We start from the raw sequence: 15,322 nt of genomic DNA on the forward strand, positions 1-15,322 counted from the left end.
AAATTTTAAGTTTTGTAATTTCCCAGGGTATGTACAGATCTGTTTATAATGGAATTTTCAAATACTTGGAAGGAAAGAAATTACAAATAGAACCATTCTGTTTATGTTTGAAGATGCTTTTTTCAACCAGTTTGACTATATCAATATAAGCCATACTTGTTTCAACACACTAATTAACTGTTTCAGAGTTATTTAACAATTTTTCACTTTATCTTTAGGCTTGTGTTGTAAAACGTGAATTTAAGAAGGCAGAACAGTTAATTAAGCATGCAGTGTATTTGGCACGGTAGGTGATTGTTATTAAAAATACCATTTCAAATTGTTCCTTTCTACTTTATATCCTAATAGTTTTGTATCTTTTTATAGGGATCATTTTGGATCCAAACACCCAAAATATTCTGATACACTGCTAGATTATGGGTTCTACTTACTCAATGTAGATAATATCTGTCAGTCTGTTGCAATTTATCAGGTATGTTGATAGTTACACTTTTTTTCTTTCAACCTAAATTGACTTGCTGACCTGTAATTTGTGATGTATAAACCACTGTCTAAAAATAACTTTTTCTGAGCCCTTCCTCATATATGGTACTCCGTTATTTTACTAAATAATACCTAGAAGGCTTAAAACTTAATGTTTTAGGAATTAAAGAGTATCATCCAGGAAAAAAGTTCGGGGGTTGTGGGTCAGTATTTAAGAGTAGTTTTCCATTTTTCATTTACCGAGATGATGGCTTGTCTTTGTTGTTGATTTAGCTCAAATCATTATAACTGCCTTTGTAGTAGCAAGGAGGCTTGATAGCAATTATTTTAGGCCTTATCTCGGTCAGTCTCAGGAAAATGATGTGTTATGCCATCACTCTGGACAAGGTATCCTTGATTTTATAGTTTACTTCCGAAGAGGACATAGAGAAAAACACTAATGTAATTCCTAAGACATGTGAATGATTTTATTATTAAGCCATTGCCTTTTAAGTCAAACTTACTCTTTAGAAAATCAGGCTGTAGGTGAATTTTATGTTCTGTTGTGATTTAAATACAGCAGGACTTTTTTCAAAACTGATGGGATTGAGTATATAGAATCTATATTTAAATTACTAGGATGCTTAATTTAACTGGGTAGTGTCTTTTAAGGATTCACAGTATTACCAGTTATTCTCATGACTCTTTCAGGCAGCCCTTGACATTCGGCAGTCAGTGTTTGGTGGCAAAAATATCCATGTAGCAACAGCTCATGAAGACTTGGCTTATTCTTCTTATGTTCACCAGTATAGCTCTGGGAAATTTGACAATGCACTGTAAGTTCCACTTTCCTTTTCAGTGAGGGATTAAATACTGTTGCTATATTTTGTTTTGTTTTTTCCCAATGCAATACTTTTCAGTGTATCTTATGGATTAAATTTGTCCTCCTGGAACTTGAACAAGATACCTAAAATGTTCTTGAAGTCATTTAAAATCATATCAATTTATAAGCCATTTGTTTAGATCTTATGTGGTTTAATGTTGAGACATAGATCTCCATATAGAATATGACTTATTTTTTAAGTGTCTCCTTCAGTAATTTTTCTTTGACTAATACAGTAGTGTCTGGTTAAATGACAGACTTAACCTAAAAACTTGCTCATAACATGCAGAAATACTGAATAATGTAACAGTCATCTTTTTAAATGCATAACTGAGCTTGTAAGATAGAGAAGAAATCCCCAAGGGCCAGTAATGGACTAAAATCCAAAAAGGGTAGGCATGAACTACAGTATGAGTGTTGTGGGGTGGAAAGGCTTAGAAGGCTTAGAAGTTTCTGTAACCTTGGTTGAACAGCAATCCTGGGTTTAAGAGACAAGGCATTTAGCCCATAGGAAGCTGTGGCTTAGAAGTGAAACCCTCACATGAAGCCAAGATCAAGGCTACACCCTCGGAGAAAGAGCAGACTAGGGGAAAAAACTGCCCGCTGGCAAGAGAGGTGACATGGAAATTTGTCCAACTTAAGTTGGGCCCTCAGTTGCAAAAAAAAGGAGCCTCACAGGGGAATTTATAATTTATAGATGTCCACGTTGTGTTTGGGCATCATGCATGCAGGAACCCCCAAACTGAGGAAAACATTAAGAAGCACTTTGGGACTGCTAGTTCTCCTGGGATGCTTTTCAGGAGAAAATGCAAAACTCTTGGAAATAATTAACCTTCTGTCCAAGCCATACAGACTTCCCATAGATCTAGCTGTACCTGAGATGAACTCATCATAAAAAATATTTAAATAAGGGAACATTTCCCCCATGGGTGAGTCAGCAGACATAATGATCAAGATTAGAACACTAAAAATATCAGTTAGCAGAACTTTATGGCTGATACTATAAAGTAAGGTTTCTTAAATGTTTAAAGATATAAAACGGGTTGGCAAACTATGGCCTGAAGGCAAAATAAAGGTTTATTGGAACATAGCAGTGCTCATGCACTCATGTATTGTCTATGGTTGCTTTTATGCTGTAACAGCAGAGTTGAGTAGTTGGGACAGAGTGTAGCCGCATAATCTGAGATATTTACTATATGGCCCTTTACAGAAAAAAATGTGCTGGCGCTGATATAAAAGAAGGAATCAGTAATATTTTGGAGGGAAAATGAAGGAAAGAAGGCAGATATAAAAATAAAACAACTGAGGGAACTATACTCAGTATTTTGTAATAACCTGTAAGGGAAAAGGAATCTGAAAAAAAAATAGATATATATGTATGTATAACCGAATCACTTGGCCATACACCTGAAACTAACACAACATTGTAAATCAACTATAGTTCAATTAAAAAACTAAAACAACTGATACATCCTACAGCATGAATGAACCTTTAAAACATTGTGCTAAGTGAAAGCAGCCAGTTACAAAGGACCACATATTGTATAATTTCATTTATATGAACTATCTAGATACAGGCAAACAAGTAGAAACAGAAAGTAAGTTGGTGGTTGCCTAGGGCTGGTGGAGTTGGAGGAAAATGAAATGACTCCTAAAGGGCACAAGGTTTCTTTCTGAGGTGATGAAAATATTCTGAAATTAATTGTGATGGGTACGTAACTCTGTAATATACTAAAAACCTTCAATTGTACACTTTAAATGGGTGAATTGTGTTGGTATGAATTGTCTTAATAAGCACTTTTATTACGAAAAACATTATAATAGCTGGAATTGGAAAATAGTCATTGACATTAAAAGTAGACAAGTTAAACAGCAGATTAGACACAACTAAAGAGACAGTGAACTGGAAGACAGATCTGAGAAAACTAATGATTACCTGGAAGCTGGGAATAGAAGGCGTGGAGTTGTTTGAGATTATCTGGCAGATAAAATAGACAAACAGCTTGCTTTCTGTTTGACGAGATGGGCCATGAACAAATAACCAAACATGTCAGGTGAGAATACATGCTATGAAGGAGAATAAAGTAAGCTAAGAGTTTAAAGAGTGATGGTAGATTTTTTAGGGTCTTTTGTACAGGCTGGTCTGGAAAAACTTCAGTGTGGGTAAGCCATGTGGATATTTAGGGGACAGCCATTACAGAGAGACAGTAAAGCGAGTGCAAGAGTCATAGGTGAGCACGTGCTTTACGTGTTCAGAAAACTGCAGTTCCTGTGTGTCTGGAAGGAAAAGAGGGGATTGTTTCTGAGAATGGTAGGAGATGAGGTCAGAGAGGTAGCCCAGTGAAAAATCATATTATATTGAGCCTTATAGGCTGTGATAGCAACTTCACTGTTGATTCTGAGGGAGATGGGAATCCACTGGATGTTTAAAAGTTCAGTCTACAAAAGATTGGAACTTTAAAAAAAAAAAAAAAACTGGTCCTTTTCCACAGATAGTTTTAGAAATTCAGTATTATAAATTGTGATTTTTTTTAATGCTTAAATTATTTGTAACTTAAAAGAAATGCCAGAGTATATCTATCTGTATTGCAGATTTCATGCAGAAAGAGCTATTGGTATCATTACCCACATCCTACCTGAAGATCATCTTCTTTTGGCTTCTTCAAAGAGGGTGAAAGGTACCCTTTGTAATCTAGTCTCATATATATATACACACATGTATGTATGTTTTTTTTTAAGATTTCTTTCGCTATCAATTATAATAGATGTCTACTCTCTGATAACTTTAAAATCGACGGTATATGGTATAAAATAGGGGTATTTGTTTATTTCCTCAGGATTAGACTGCATATTACTAAAATAGCCAATTCACTGATTTAAAGTATTTGCCTACAACTCTAAGAATTTGCAGTGGTTCATAATGAAAGGTTGTTCACATCTCTCATATAACATTGTTAATAGGCCAGAATACATTTCTTTTGCCTCTTTCTTTACCTTTTCCTACCTTCCTTCCTCTCTTTCCTTTCACTCATTCATTCATTCAGTCAGTCCTTTCTTTTGAGGAGAGGATGGAAGAATCACAAATTATTACTGTGCAGTGACAAGGGTAGGAAACTGAAGATGGGTTTTTCTCATACCTTCAGTTTTATCATTCAAGCTTCTGAAACTCAGTTTCATATCAGGTTACCCTTAATGTTGTAAGGCTCTTACCACATACCACTTTCTTCTTATTAACTCTTCTGCAAATCACTACCAAGGCTTTCATTTTGCCAACATGATTGGGTCACCCATGTGGTAATTCCATGCATGTTGGATAACTTTTACCTTAATTCTGGAACTGGGTTTTACCTCCCCTCTAGGTTTGCATTTTTAAAGTCATGCAAGTAATACACGATTAATGTCAAAAATTAAAAGTTAGAAAAGAGAAAAAATTAAGTTACCTGAAATCTCATCGATCCAGAATCAACATTTTGGTGAATATTCTTTTAAACTTTTCTTTCTTCAAATGCTGAAATGAGTGAATAATTTTTTTTAGTTCTGTAATCTGCTTTGTTCAATTAATATATTATCAACATTTTCCCATTTCAGTACATGTAGGTATATATCATTTTTTCTAATGTTCTTAACCTCACCTGTCTTATTGGACCTTTAAATTGTTTTTTAACCTTTTGTTCTTTAAAAATGCTACAGTGAACTAAATCTCTTTTTACTTTTGTGCATATGGACAATTTTCCTAGAAATAAAATTGCCTGGTAAAAGAATATGTGTTTTTAAGACTTTAAATGGAATTTGAGGGTCTTGAATGGGACTTTGAAGTTAAATTATCTTCTTGACTGGTTTGATTGGTCAAGTGAGTTAGGAGGAAACCAGTTCTTTTAGCTGTATTTGGTTAAAGGTTATATAATTTACAAAGTGTGGTTTCAAAATTTTCAGCAGTGCTTAGGTACTCCTTGACAACTTTTTCACAACTTTAAAAAATTTGCCTCTTTATTCTTGTCTTCCTTGTATTTGCTTAAACAACAAATTCACATCAGCAAAGCATAACAGGTCTGGTAAAATAGAGAGTAATTCTACAAAATAATTTGTTGTATACCATTGTTTTTCTTAAATTTGAAATTCATTATACTGTGCAAAATAGAATGACCAAAAGTGTATTTTTTCATTAAAATGGAATACTTTCATCTTTACCAGTTCTGTGGCATGGGATATGGTTTATGGTTCTAAACCATAAGCATATATAAGTATATACAACTAACATCTGTAAAATTTAGTTTTAAATTTTATGTTCTGATTAGCTTTGATACATGGTTTGGAAATGCACTAATTTTATTGCCTTCTTATTCAGCACTTATTTTAGAGGAGATTGCAATTGACTGTCATAATAAAGAAACTGAACAGAGGTTGCTTCAAGAAGCTCATGATTTGCACCTGTCTTCACTCCAGCTAGCTAAAAAAGCTTTTGGGGAATTTAATGTACAGACTGCAAAACACTATGGAAACCTTGGAAGACTTTATCAGTCAATGAGAAAATTTAAGGTTAGAAGCACATTTTACTATATATTTCTCTCTCTAAATAATCTTAGGTAATAAAGTATAATCTTACATAATAAGTAAATCTTAAATAATGCTTCTTTAGTAATCTTAAATAATAAGGTATACATTTATTATACTCCTACATTATTTCACATAAGAATTGAGAAAATGGCTAGTATAAAACAACAGGGGCTTCCCTGGTGGTGCAGTGGTTAAGAATCCACCTGCCAATGCAGGGGACGCGGGTTCGAGCCCTGGTCTGGGAAAATCCCACATGCCGCGGAGCAGCTAAGCCGGTGCGCCACAACTACTGAAGCCTGCGAGCCTAGAGCCCATGCTCCGCAACAGGAGCGGCCACTGCAATGAGAAGCCCGCACACTGCAACGAAGAGTAGCCCCCTCTCGCCTCAACTAGAGAAAGCCCGCGCGCAGCAACGAAGGCCCACCGCAGCCAAAATTCATAAATAAATAAAAATAAATAAATTTTTTAAAAAAGACAGTCAAAATATAAGTAAAATTCAAAAATACAGACCCTAGAAAAATAAATATATCAAACCATAAAGGCTAAAACAGTTATTATAGACTTAAAACATAGCTCTTAGCTAGTAGTTTAAGTTAGACTTAAAACATAGCTCTTAGCTAGTAGTTTAAGTACAGCACTTAGCAGAATGCCTGCCACATAATAGGTATGTAAGAAATATAAGATATTGCAAGTGTTATTAATTGTAGTGATGATAAAAATTTACTGAATTTAGTTCCCTTTTAGAATTTTGGGTCATAGATTCTTATTGTCCATTACAGGGTCACAATAAGGACGGGATGAGAGTTGCTGCTTAAGACATTCATTTTTATCTAAAAATCAGTTTACACATTTCTCAATTAACCTGAATTTGGTTTGTTGGAATAAAAATTGTCAAAACTCCAAAAAATAAAATAAAGTGTACTTCTATGTAAAATAACATACTATAGTGTAGAGTTTCTTAACAAGGTTCAGTTAAATTTTAGAGTGTATTAACTGAAAGAAGAAATTTTCATTTTAGAATATTTTGATGTTAATTTCTTCTAACAATTTTTTGTTACAAGGACAGGTTTTCTTTTGTCATTTTGGTATACGACACTATTACTTTCATCAGCTTTTGTGCACAGCTTCCCCAAACCAGTAAGGCTTCCCGTAGGCAACTTTTGGAAGAATATAGTGTGTTCTCTGATCAGATTGCCTTATGCCATCCATAAGACGTCTTTGGCATTTAGAAGAATCTTACTCATGGGGTAAGAATTGTTGACATAAGAAAAAGTATAATCTAATAGTTAATACACCTTAATTGTTTTTCAGGAAGCGGAAGAAATGCACATCAAAGCAATTCAGATTAAAGAGCAACTTCTTGGTCAAGAAGATTATGAAGTAGCCCTTTCAGTGGGACATCTGGCTTCTTTATATAATTATGACATGAATCAGTATGAAAATGCTGAGAAACTTTATCTGCGATCTATAGCAATTGGTATGTTACTTTAAAATTTTCTTAGTCAGTTGATTAGAGATCAACATGTCTTATATGTTGTATAGGGAAGTGTTATTATTAAGACTTAAATGAGTTTAGAGCTGCTAAGGATATCCAGAAACCACTCAGAAATCATCTGAAACATTTTGCTAAAGATTATTTATTGATGTTGAAGCCACTAGTAAGAAATATGACAGTAGAGTGTCAAGTAAAGGCAAAAGTAGTTATTTTTAAATATTTGTGTAAACACTACCCCCAGCCCATCCTCTCCCTTCTTCTGATTTTAACATAGACCCAGTTTGCCTGTTTTTTAACTTGATATAAATGAAATCATACAATGTATATTTTTATATGCCTGGTTTCTTTTGGTGAACATCAATTGTGAGATACATCTGTGTTGTTCATATCACTGTTGCTTGTTAATTTCCAGTGCTGTGTAATATTGTATTGGATTAGTATATCATTATTTAATCCATTCTACTGTTAATGGATATTTGGAACATTTGAATTGTTTTCAGTTCAGCCCTATTACAAAATAAGATACTGTGGTCATCATCTGAATGTTGTGCCTATTAAAACTCTTCCCCATTTTTATATTGACTTGTCTGTCATTTTCTTATTGGTTTATAGAAGTTCTTTATATACTTTGGATGTATCTGTTGGTTAAATGTGTTGCAGATAACTCTCACTCTACTGCTTCTTCCTTCCTTCCTCCCTCCCTCCCTCCCTTTCTTTCTTTTTTGATTGGTTGTACCGGGACTTAGTTGCAGCAGGCGGGCTCCTTAGTTGTGATGTGCGAACTCTGTCTTTTTTTAATTTTTTAAAATTTTTATTTATTTATTTATTTTTGGCTGCATTGGGTCTTTGTTGCTGCGTGCAGGCTTTCTCTAGTTGCGGCGAGTGGGGGCTACTCTTCGTTGCGGTGCACGGGCTTCTCATCGAGGTGGCTTCTCTTGTTGCAGAGCATGGGCTGTAGGCACATGGGCTTCCGTAGTTGTGGCTCACAGGCTCTAGAGCGCAGGCTCAGTAGTTGTGCATGGTTGCTAAGTTGCTCTGCGGCATGTGGGATCTTCCCGGACCAGGGCTTGAACCCATGTCCCCTGCATTGGCAGGCGGATTCTTAACCAAAGCACCACCAGGGAAGTCCACGTGCGAACTCTTGTTTGCAGCATGCATGTGGGATATATTTCCCTAACCAGGAATCAAACCTGGGCCCCCTGCATTGGGAGCATGGAGTCTTAACCCACTGCGCCACCAGGAAAGTCCCTACTTCTTACTTCTTGATGGTGCCTTTCAAAGACCAGAAGTTCTTAGATTTTAATGTAATCAAATATTGCTCTTTTCTTTTACGGTTAACACTTTTTATATTCTGTTTAGGAAATCTTTTCCCACCCCAAAGTCATGGAGATACTCTTTTGGAAGATTATCTTCTGGAAACTTTATTTTACCATTCACATTTAGATCCACAGCCCTGAAATTGATTTTTATTTATGGTGTAAGGTAGCAGTCAAATCCCCCACCCCCCGCCTTTTTTTTCCTCCGTATGGATATACAGTTGACCAGGACCGTTTTTTCAAAGGACTGTCCTTTCCCCTCTGCTGTGCTACCTTTGCCAATAAATCATATATTCATGTATGTGAGATTGCTCATTATCCATAATATATTACCTTGCTCAATCCTGGAAGTCCCATATTTTCTGTGTATCTTTTTGCACAAATGTTCAGATACATAAATATTTTATTTTCCCTTTTATACATAAAAGGTGGCAAACTCTTGGTACTTTTTTGTACTTTGCTTTTTTTTTTAACTCAACAGTATACCCTATAAATGACTCCATGTCAGTTCATAAAGAGCTGGGAGCTCCCTCCTCTGTTTATAGCTGCATAATATGCCTTGAATGGATGTTCCATAGTTGAGTGGATGTTCCATAGTAGATTGAAACAAATCTTCATTTGTTTCTAATATTTCGCACTTATAAACAATGCTGTAATAAATAGCCTTGTGCATATGTATTTTTCTGCTGTTGAAGGTGCTGCCATTCTTTAGATCTCTTTTAAGTCCTAGAGGTAGATTATGGCTAGGACTATGTTGGTGAATGCTGATAAAAGAATTGAATCTATTCCTTTTAAGGGAATAAAACAAAGCCACCTTATTTTAAAGAACTGAGCTTGTGTTGTGGAAACTACTTGTTATTTCATTATTTATTTGAGTTTTCTTTCTTTTTATGTTTACTTCCAGGGAAGAAACTTTTTGGTGAAGGCTACAGTGGACTAGAATATGATTACCGAGGTCTCATTAAACTTTACAACTCCGTTGGAAATTACGAGAAAGTGTTTGAATATCACAATGTTCTGTCTAACTGGAACCGGCTGCGAGATCGGCAGTATTCAGTGACCGATGCTCTTGAAGATGTCAACACCAGCCCCCAGTCCACTGAAGAAGTGGTGCAGTCCTTCCTGATTTCTCAGAATGTTGAGGGACCGAGCTGCTGAGGGAGGACCTCAGTTAACTAATTTACCTTTTCCCAGATTCCAGGGAATTCATACTGTGAAATCAAAATCATGTTGTTTTTTCGGGGCTGGAATTTGCATTGAAACACTGGTCCAGTCCATTGACCCTATTTGGGTGATCCCTATCTTGCAGAGTGTCCATAGGAATAAGCATATATTCAGTTATATTCAGCATGTACCGCATGTGTAAGTAATCTGGCCCATATTTTCAACCTAGTAGAACAAACAACAGGAATTGTTTTTTCTTTTTAAAAAATAATTCATTTTGCAGAAAGCCTGAAAGAAAAATAGAACCCCTAAATAAAACTATTTAAGAGTTTAAAAGAGTTGCATTCTTATTATGTAAGGATGATTTTAACAACTTTTTAACATATAATTCTTCCTTGAGGAGGTATTCAATACTGTATTGTAAAGAAATTTTATGGGGAAACTCTTTATATGCAGTATAGAAAGGTTAACACAAGTACTAATGGAAGAGGGACATCCAGACTTAGGTCTGGCTACCTTACCCAGAGAAGTGGATACAACCACTCCAGAGCTCTGTTACAAGGGAAGGACTGTCAGATTCATCTGAACTGGACCAGTGTTGATCTGTAAGTAACAGGAAAGCTGATAAACCAGCAGTTCTAACTCTTTGGTTGTTTTGGTTTTGTTGTGTTTTTTGGGGGTACAAAAATGCAAGATGCTCTGATAGCGTTTGCTAACAGGACCAGGAGGATCTGAAAAGGACCAGCCTAATGTAGAAAGGGGTTATTTGGACCAGAAGCTTTAGATTATATTTTAGCCCCTGCCTATACTTTTATCAGTAGAATGATTTCATTTAGATGTATAATGAAAAGTGATCATGCAAAAGTTATATTCATGTAATAGACACCAAACTAGGGGAATTTGGCAATTTCAGTGGCATATTTTAGTCAAGGTACACAGATGGCAATGCCATAAGCAAGTCTATAAATATCTGCTGCAGCCATCTCCCTCATTTTAAATGTTACCCTAATAAGCAACACAGTTAGCAAGTATATTGGCTAAGAGTCATGAAATAGCTCATGTCCAGATGGGAATTATAGGTTACTGTGTGGTTTATGGGGATTAATGGAAAAATGAATTCCGAAAAACAGCAAGTCTTCTTAGAAATCCTTCATGTTTATGGTAAATAATAGTGCAACTAGGTCATTTTATTTGAAATTCAAGAGTCAAGTGGAAAGATTCCCCTAATGATTTATCTATTTCACTAACTTGTCTTTCTGTTTATTGGGTTTTGATTTTTTTTTTTAAGCCAGTCAGGTTATTTAATGTTGAGGTAATATTCAAATTTGAGAAGTTGTGACATGTAGCAATCCAAGAAACAAAAAAGGTCTTTTGCTGTTACCTCAGTTCTTATTATAGTGGCCTATTTGGTGCCTCTGTAGTTAAGAATCAGGGTTTTTCCCCCCTATTTTCAGGGGTTCATGACTTGGCTGTTAGAGATGTTGCTCCTGGCTAATGCTGGGAGTGGTCTGTGGGTGAGTGGATGTGTGCTGAATTTTGGTTTTCTTTTAACAGGCATGTTGGGGTGGGAGGGGGAAAAAATCTAAACTGTCCACCACATTGACTACAGAAAAAGTAATTGGAGATTCCAGATAAATTTGATTTTAAACACTTTTTTGGACTTCCTAAATACAACCTTGTTTAAAACTGTTATTTGCCGTCTTGTTAGTTATGAGCCGGTGTTTTTAAGTCCCCAGGTGGGCATTGACTAGGGGAGGTACCTAAAGAGATGAAGCAAGCCCAGACCCTAAGATTATAGCTATGTGATTTTGAAACCTGGGTTTAATCCTCAAATTGAATTATTTTTAATTTTGAAAAGAGTACATTGGCACACCTGCACCTCCCCCTTCCAGTTTATTACAATCTAATGCCAAGAGGCACCTCTTTATTAATTACCAAATAGTCTGTGTGACCAAGGACTAACATTTTTAAGTTACTCAGCTCTATCCTCATGGGCCTATATATTTAATACCTCCAAAGATACTTTAAGGATAGGCTTTGTACACTTTTGTTGGTTATTTAGAGTCCTGTGGTATGTTTGTGGTATAGGAATGTCATGGTAAATTGTTTTTCAATAAATATTTTGAAACTTATGTTTTCATATGAAGTTTTTTTTTTAATCTATATTTTTGGTTTTGTGCACATATAGCATTTCCTAGGATAAAATCAAGCAAATGACTTAAGGCCTCATCTTCTCTAATTCAGTCTGAACTCAGCTTAGCTCACTCAGTGATAAAGCAACATGATATTTAGAAGCCTAGGATCACAGGGTGATAATATTAAACAGCTGCCAGTTTTTCTTAAAAAAAAAAGTCATTATTGGTAGTTCCCCCTTATTGCCACTGCTTTAATGTAGTTTTCTGTAAATCCATATACTTTGACTTAATGCAGACACTCTAGGTTGAGAAGAGAAATTGCCAGTTTCTGTTAGTGATATAACTTAATGTGCTATTATTTCTGGTTTTAATGAAGAATAATACCCTAATTATTTTTAAGTGTGTGATTTATCCTTTCAGTAGGGATGTTTAGGATAAGTTAGGGAGGTAAATATCATCATGATTTTTGGGGTTAGACAAAATCTCAAAGCAAAGAATAAAATTACCTCACAATAGCCAGTTGCTTGAACAAACTTTTTATATATGGTGGGGTTGTGTGTCAGAAATCCTAGACCAACTTAAAAGATTTTTCTGGAAGTTCAGCAAAGTAATATTAAATAAGGGGCCTTTGGTCTCATCCTTTCCTGGCTTTCATTTTTTCTCTCTTACCCAGTCTTTTGGCTAAAGTTTGGTGCTACTCAAGTTGGGTGCATCAGGGAGCCCCGTAACATTCGTGAGCCACACAGGTGGTCGGTCACTCCTACGTTCAGTTTAGGAGAGCCAGTTGGGTTTTTTAGACCATAATTTTTATGGGTCCCCAAAGCTGACTTTGCCTGAAGCATTAAGACCCTTATTATCATCAAATTTTGCCTCTGTTCGGCAAAAAATGAACTCATTATTGCTTTGGGGTAATCCCCACACAGGTGTGCTTTCACTTGTGAAAATGAAAGATTTGACAAAGACCTTTGTTCTTAGCCTGTTAGAGAAGGGTTCATAATATTGTGAAAACCAGGTCCAGCGGCTGCAATCATAAATAATGAGAGTGCCATCTGGCTGCGCCTTATAGTGCAGACAGAATGCTGAACAGTAAACACATGCCTAGAACATGATTGAAGCTTTTGGCCATACTTTACAGATTGAAAGAATGGTTTGCTGAGTAGCAGGTAGAGGCTTTCACCGCTATCCAAAAGTAGAGCGTTCCCATGAAACCTCTTTAAGCCAAAACAGGTGAACAGCAGAGAGGCAGTTACCTTAGGACATGTCTTGCTAATGGATGCACAAAATAAATTGAGGTAATGCACAGAAACTCGCACAGTTGTGGCTTGAAGCTGAGATGCTGAGCGCAGTTCTAGGGGAGGAGCTTGGCAGTGCCACTCTCGCTCAGGGTGCCACTGCCTCTATAACAGCTGTCTGCAAAACAAGCGCTGCATGCTAATTTTGCTTTTCACCTTTTTTCGTAAGAGTGAAGATCCTTTTGGATTTTTTTCGGTTAGCAAAAACAGGTGCTAATGTAGGTCTTTCATAAAAGCAGAGTAGCATAAAGTGAACTTTCAGAAAGCAGAGGATACCTGTATTAACTGCTACTCAGTTTTGTTGGTTTTTTCCCCCTGAATTTGTAGCCTTGCTGCTTCCAAACTGTTCTTTTTCTGGATGGCAAAGTTACTACTGGAAAAATACTTATTTATAAGTAAAAACGTTTTTAAGAGTTTTATTTTTGCTTTAAGAATTAACATGTATATTTCACCTCTTGGCTTTGGAGGACCTCAGTTCTTGCTAGAAAATTCCTTTTTTTATCTGACATTTGAATTAATCTCCAGCTTGAACACTAGTAGTTGTATTGTCCACAGATCTCAGGAATGTTTTAGGCAGAAAACTGGTTTTACCCTGTTGGTGATCTGAAGGAGTGTGCTTTGGCATTTTTTAAAATAATGCTATTCTTTAATTACAGTCCTAGGCATCTATAGCATGAGTGGCCTTAGTGAGTTTTTTGAAGTGCACATTTTTTTTTCAAAAGTAAAATTTAAGATTAAAAATATATGCTATATATAGGTATCTAGAAAACTTGGTTTGTGGTGCACAAGTGTTGGATCACTAAATAACTTTGCAGGTACCATTTGTGTAACATTACTCATTTCTGTAGATTTCTTTTATGGGAAGATATGTTGCCATGGTAACTAAAACTTTTCAATTTAGTTCCACTTTTATGATGTGAATGAATGCTATGTTTTATTAAATATTACCAGGTCAGTACTATTTTTATACTTTACTAAGCAACAGGGGATTTTAGTTTAATAGACTCAAAAATCTCTTAATGAAACAAAAGCAAATCACTGTCAATTCTTTACATGAAAATCCCCACTAATAGTGCCACAGTAATTTCTATAGAAATACCTAAGGTCATTGATAGATTTTTTAAAGGCAGTTAATTCTTCATTGTGTCAGAATGACCTTTCATGTCATCCTTATCACAAACTTGTAGTGCCCACCATTATTTGTAACCATTAAACCATACTAAGTATGTTTGTAATCAGCATTGTGATATATTCTGTACTTGTATTGCTAAAAATGAATTATTGACTTAATAAATATAGTGTTCCTGCATTCATAGTGTATCTGTTTCCAATTTAGTTGTGCTCACTTTTGGTTGGGACTTGGGATTGTTGAAACATCACAGACTTTTTATTAGAGAACAGTGTGAGAGAAACTGTTGGAACTAGAACAACAGTGTTCTTGCTCAACAAAAGTGAGCTGTGTGGCAGAGAAGACACATGGTAACAGCATCTGGAGATGGTGCTCGTGAAAGTACTTTGGAAACGATAAGCACTGCATTAATGCAGGGGACTTTCTGATCTTTACAGAATTAATCACACCACTCTTTTCCCTAGTCTTCTGACTCTAAAAGGCTGAGAATGGGTGATGAGACCTGGTGAAGTTCTGCTGGTGACAATGGAGAAAACCCTGGGTGTGGGTTAGGGTTCAAGCCCTGCCTGTCAACAGTAGGAATTTGAGATATGTCATTATAAGCCTCTTTGTGTTTTATTTCCTCCTATGAATGGCGGGGTCACATTAGGTCTTTTTAAAAATCCACCATGAAACAGCATGAATCTAAAGCACTCAGGAAATGAAACGCGATTTTAAAAGATTACAAAGAAAATTGATCAACATTTAGACAAAATCCCACCTGCACTTGGAATAGTCAGCACTGACTTCGTCACCTGCCACCTTTGGTGATAATGAACTTTTTTTTTTGTCTGCGCTGTGCGGCTTGCAGGATCTTAGTTCCCCGACCAGGGATTGAACCCAGCCCTCCACA

General features: G+C 35.9%; 1 protein-coding gene across 1 annotated transcript in view; it reads left to right on the forward strand.

Moving 5' to 3' along the window:
• APPBP2 (amyloid beta precursor protein binding protein 2) overlaps nucleotides 1-14,629 on the forward strand; it is a 70,476-nt gene extending 55,847 nt beyond the window's left edge. The window contains exons 7-13 of the mRNA XM_079903966.1: nucleotides 219-286; nucleotides 367-472; nucleotides 1,174-1,298; nucleotides 3,938-4,023; nucleotides 5,691-5,881; nucleotides 7,211-7,376; nucleotides 9,615-14,629. Of these exons, the coding sequence (XP_079760092.1) occupies nucleotides 219-286; nucleotides 367-472; nucleotides 1,174-1,298; nucleotides 3,938-4,023; nucleotides 5,691-5,881; nucleotides 7,211-7,376; nucleotides 9,615-9,868 (996 nt within the window). The 3' untranslated portion in view covers nucleotides 9,869-14,629. The remainder of the gene's footprint in view (nucleotides 1-218; nucleotides 287-366; nucleotides 473-1,173; nucleotides 1,299-3,937; nucleotides 4,024-5,690; nucleotides 5,882-7,210; nucleotides 7,377-9,614) is intronic.
• The last annotated feature ends 693 nt before the right edge of the window (nucleotides 14,630-15,322 follow it).

Source organism: Stenella coeruleoalba (assembly GCF_951394435.1).
Source record: "Stenella coeruleoalba genome assembly, chromosome: 19".
Classification (NCBI taxonomy): domain Eukaryota; kingdom Metazoa; phylum Chordata; class Mammalia; order Artiodactyla; family Delphinidae; genus Stenella; species Stenella coeruleoalba.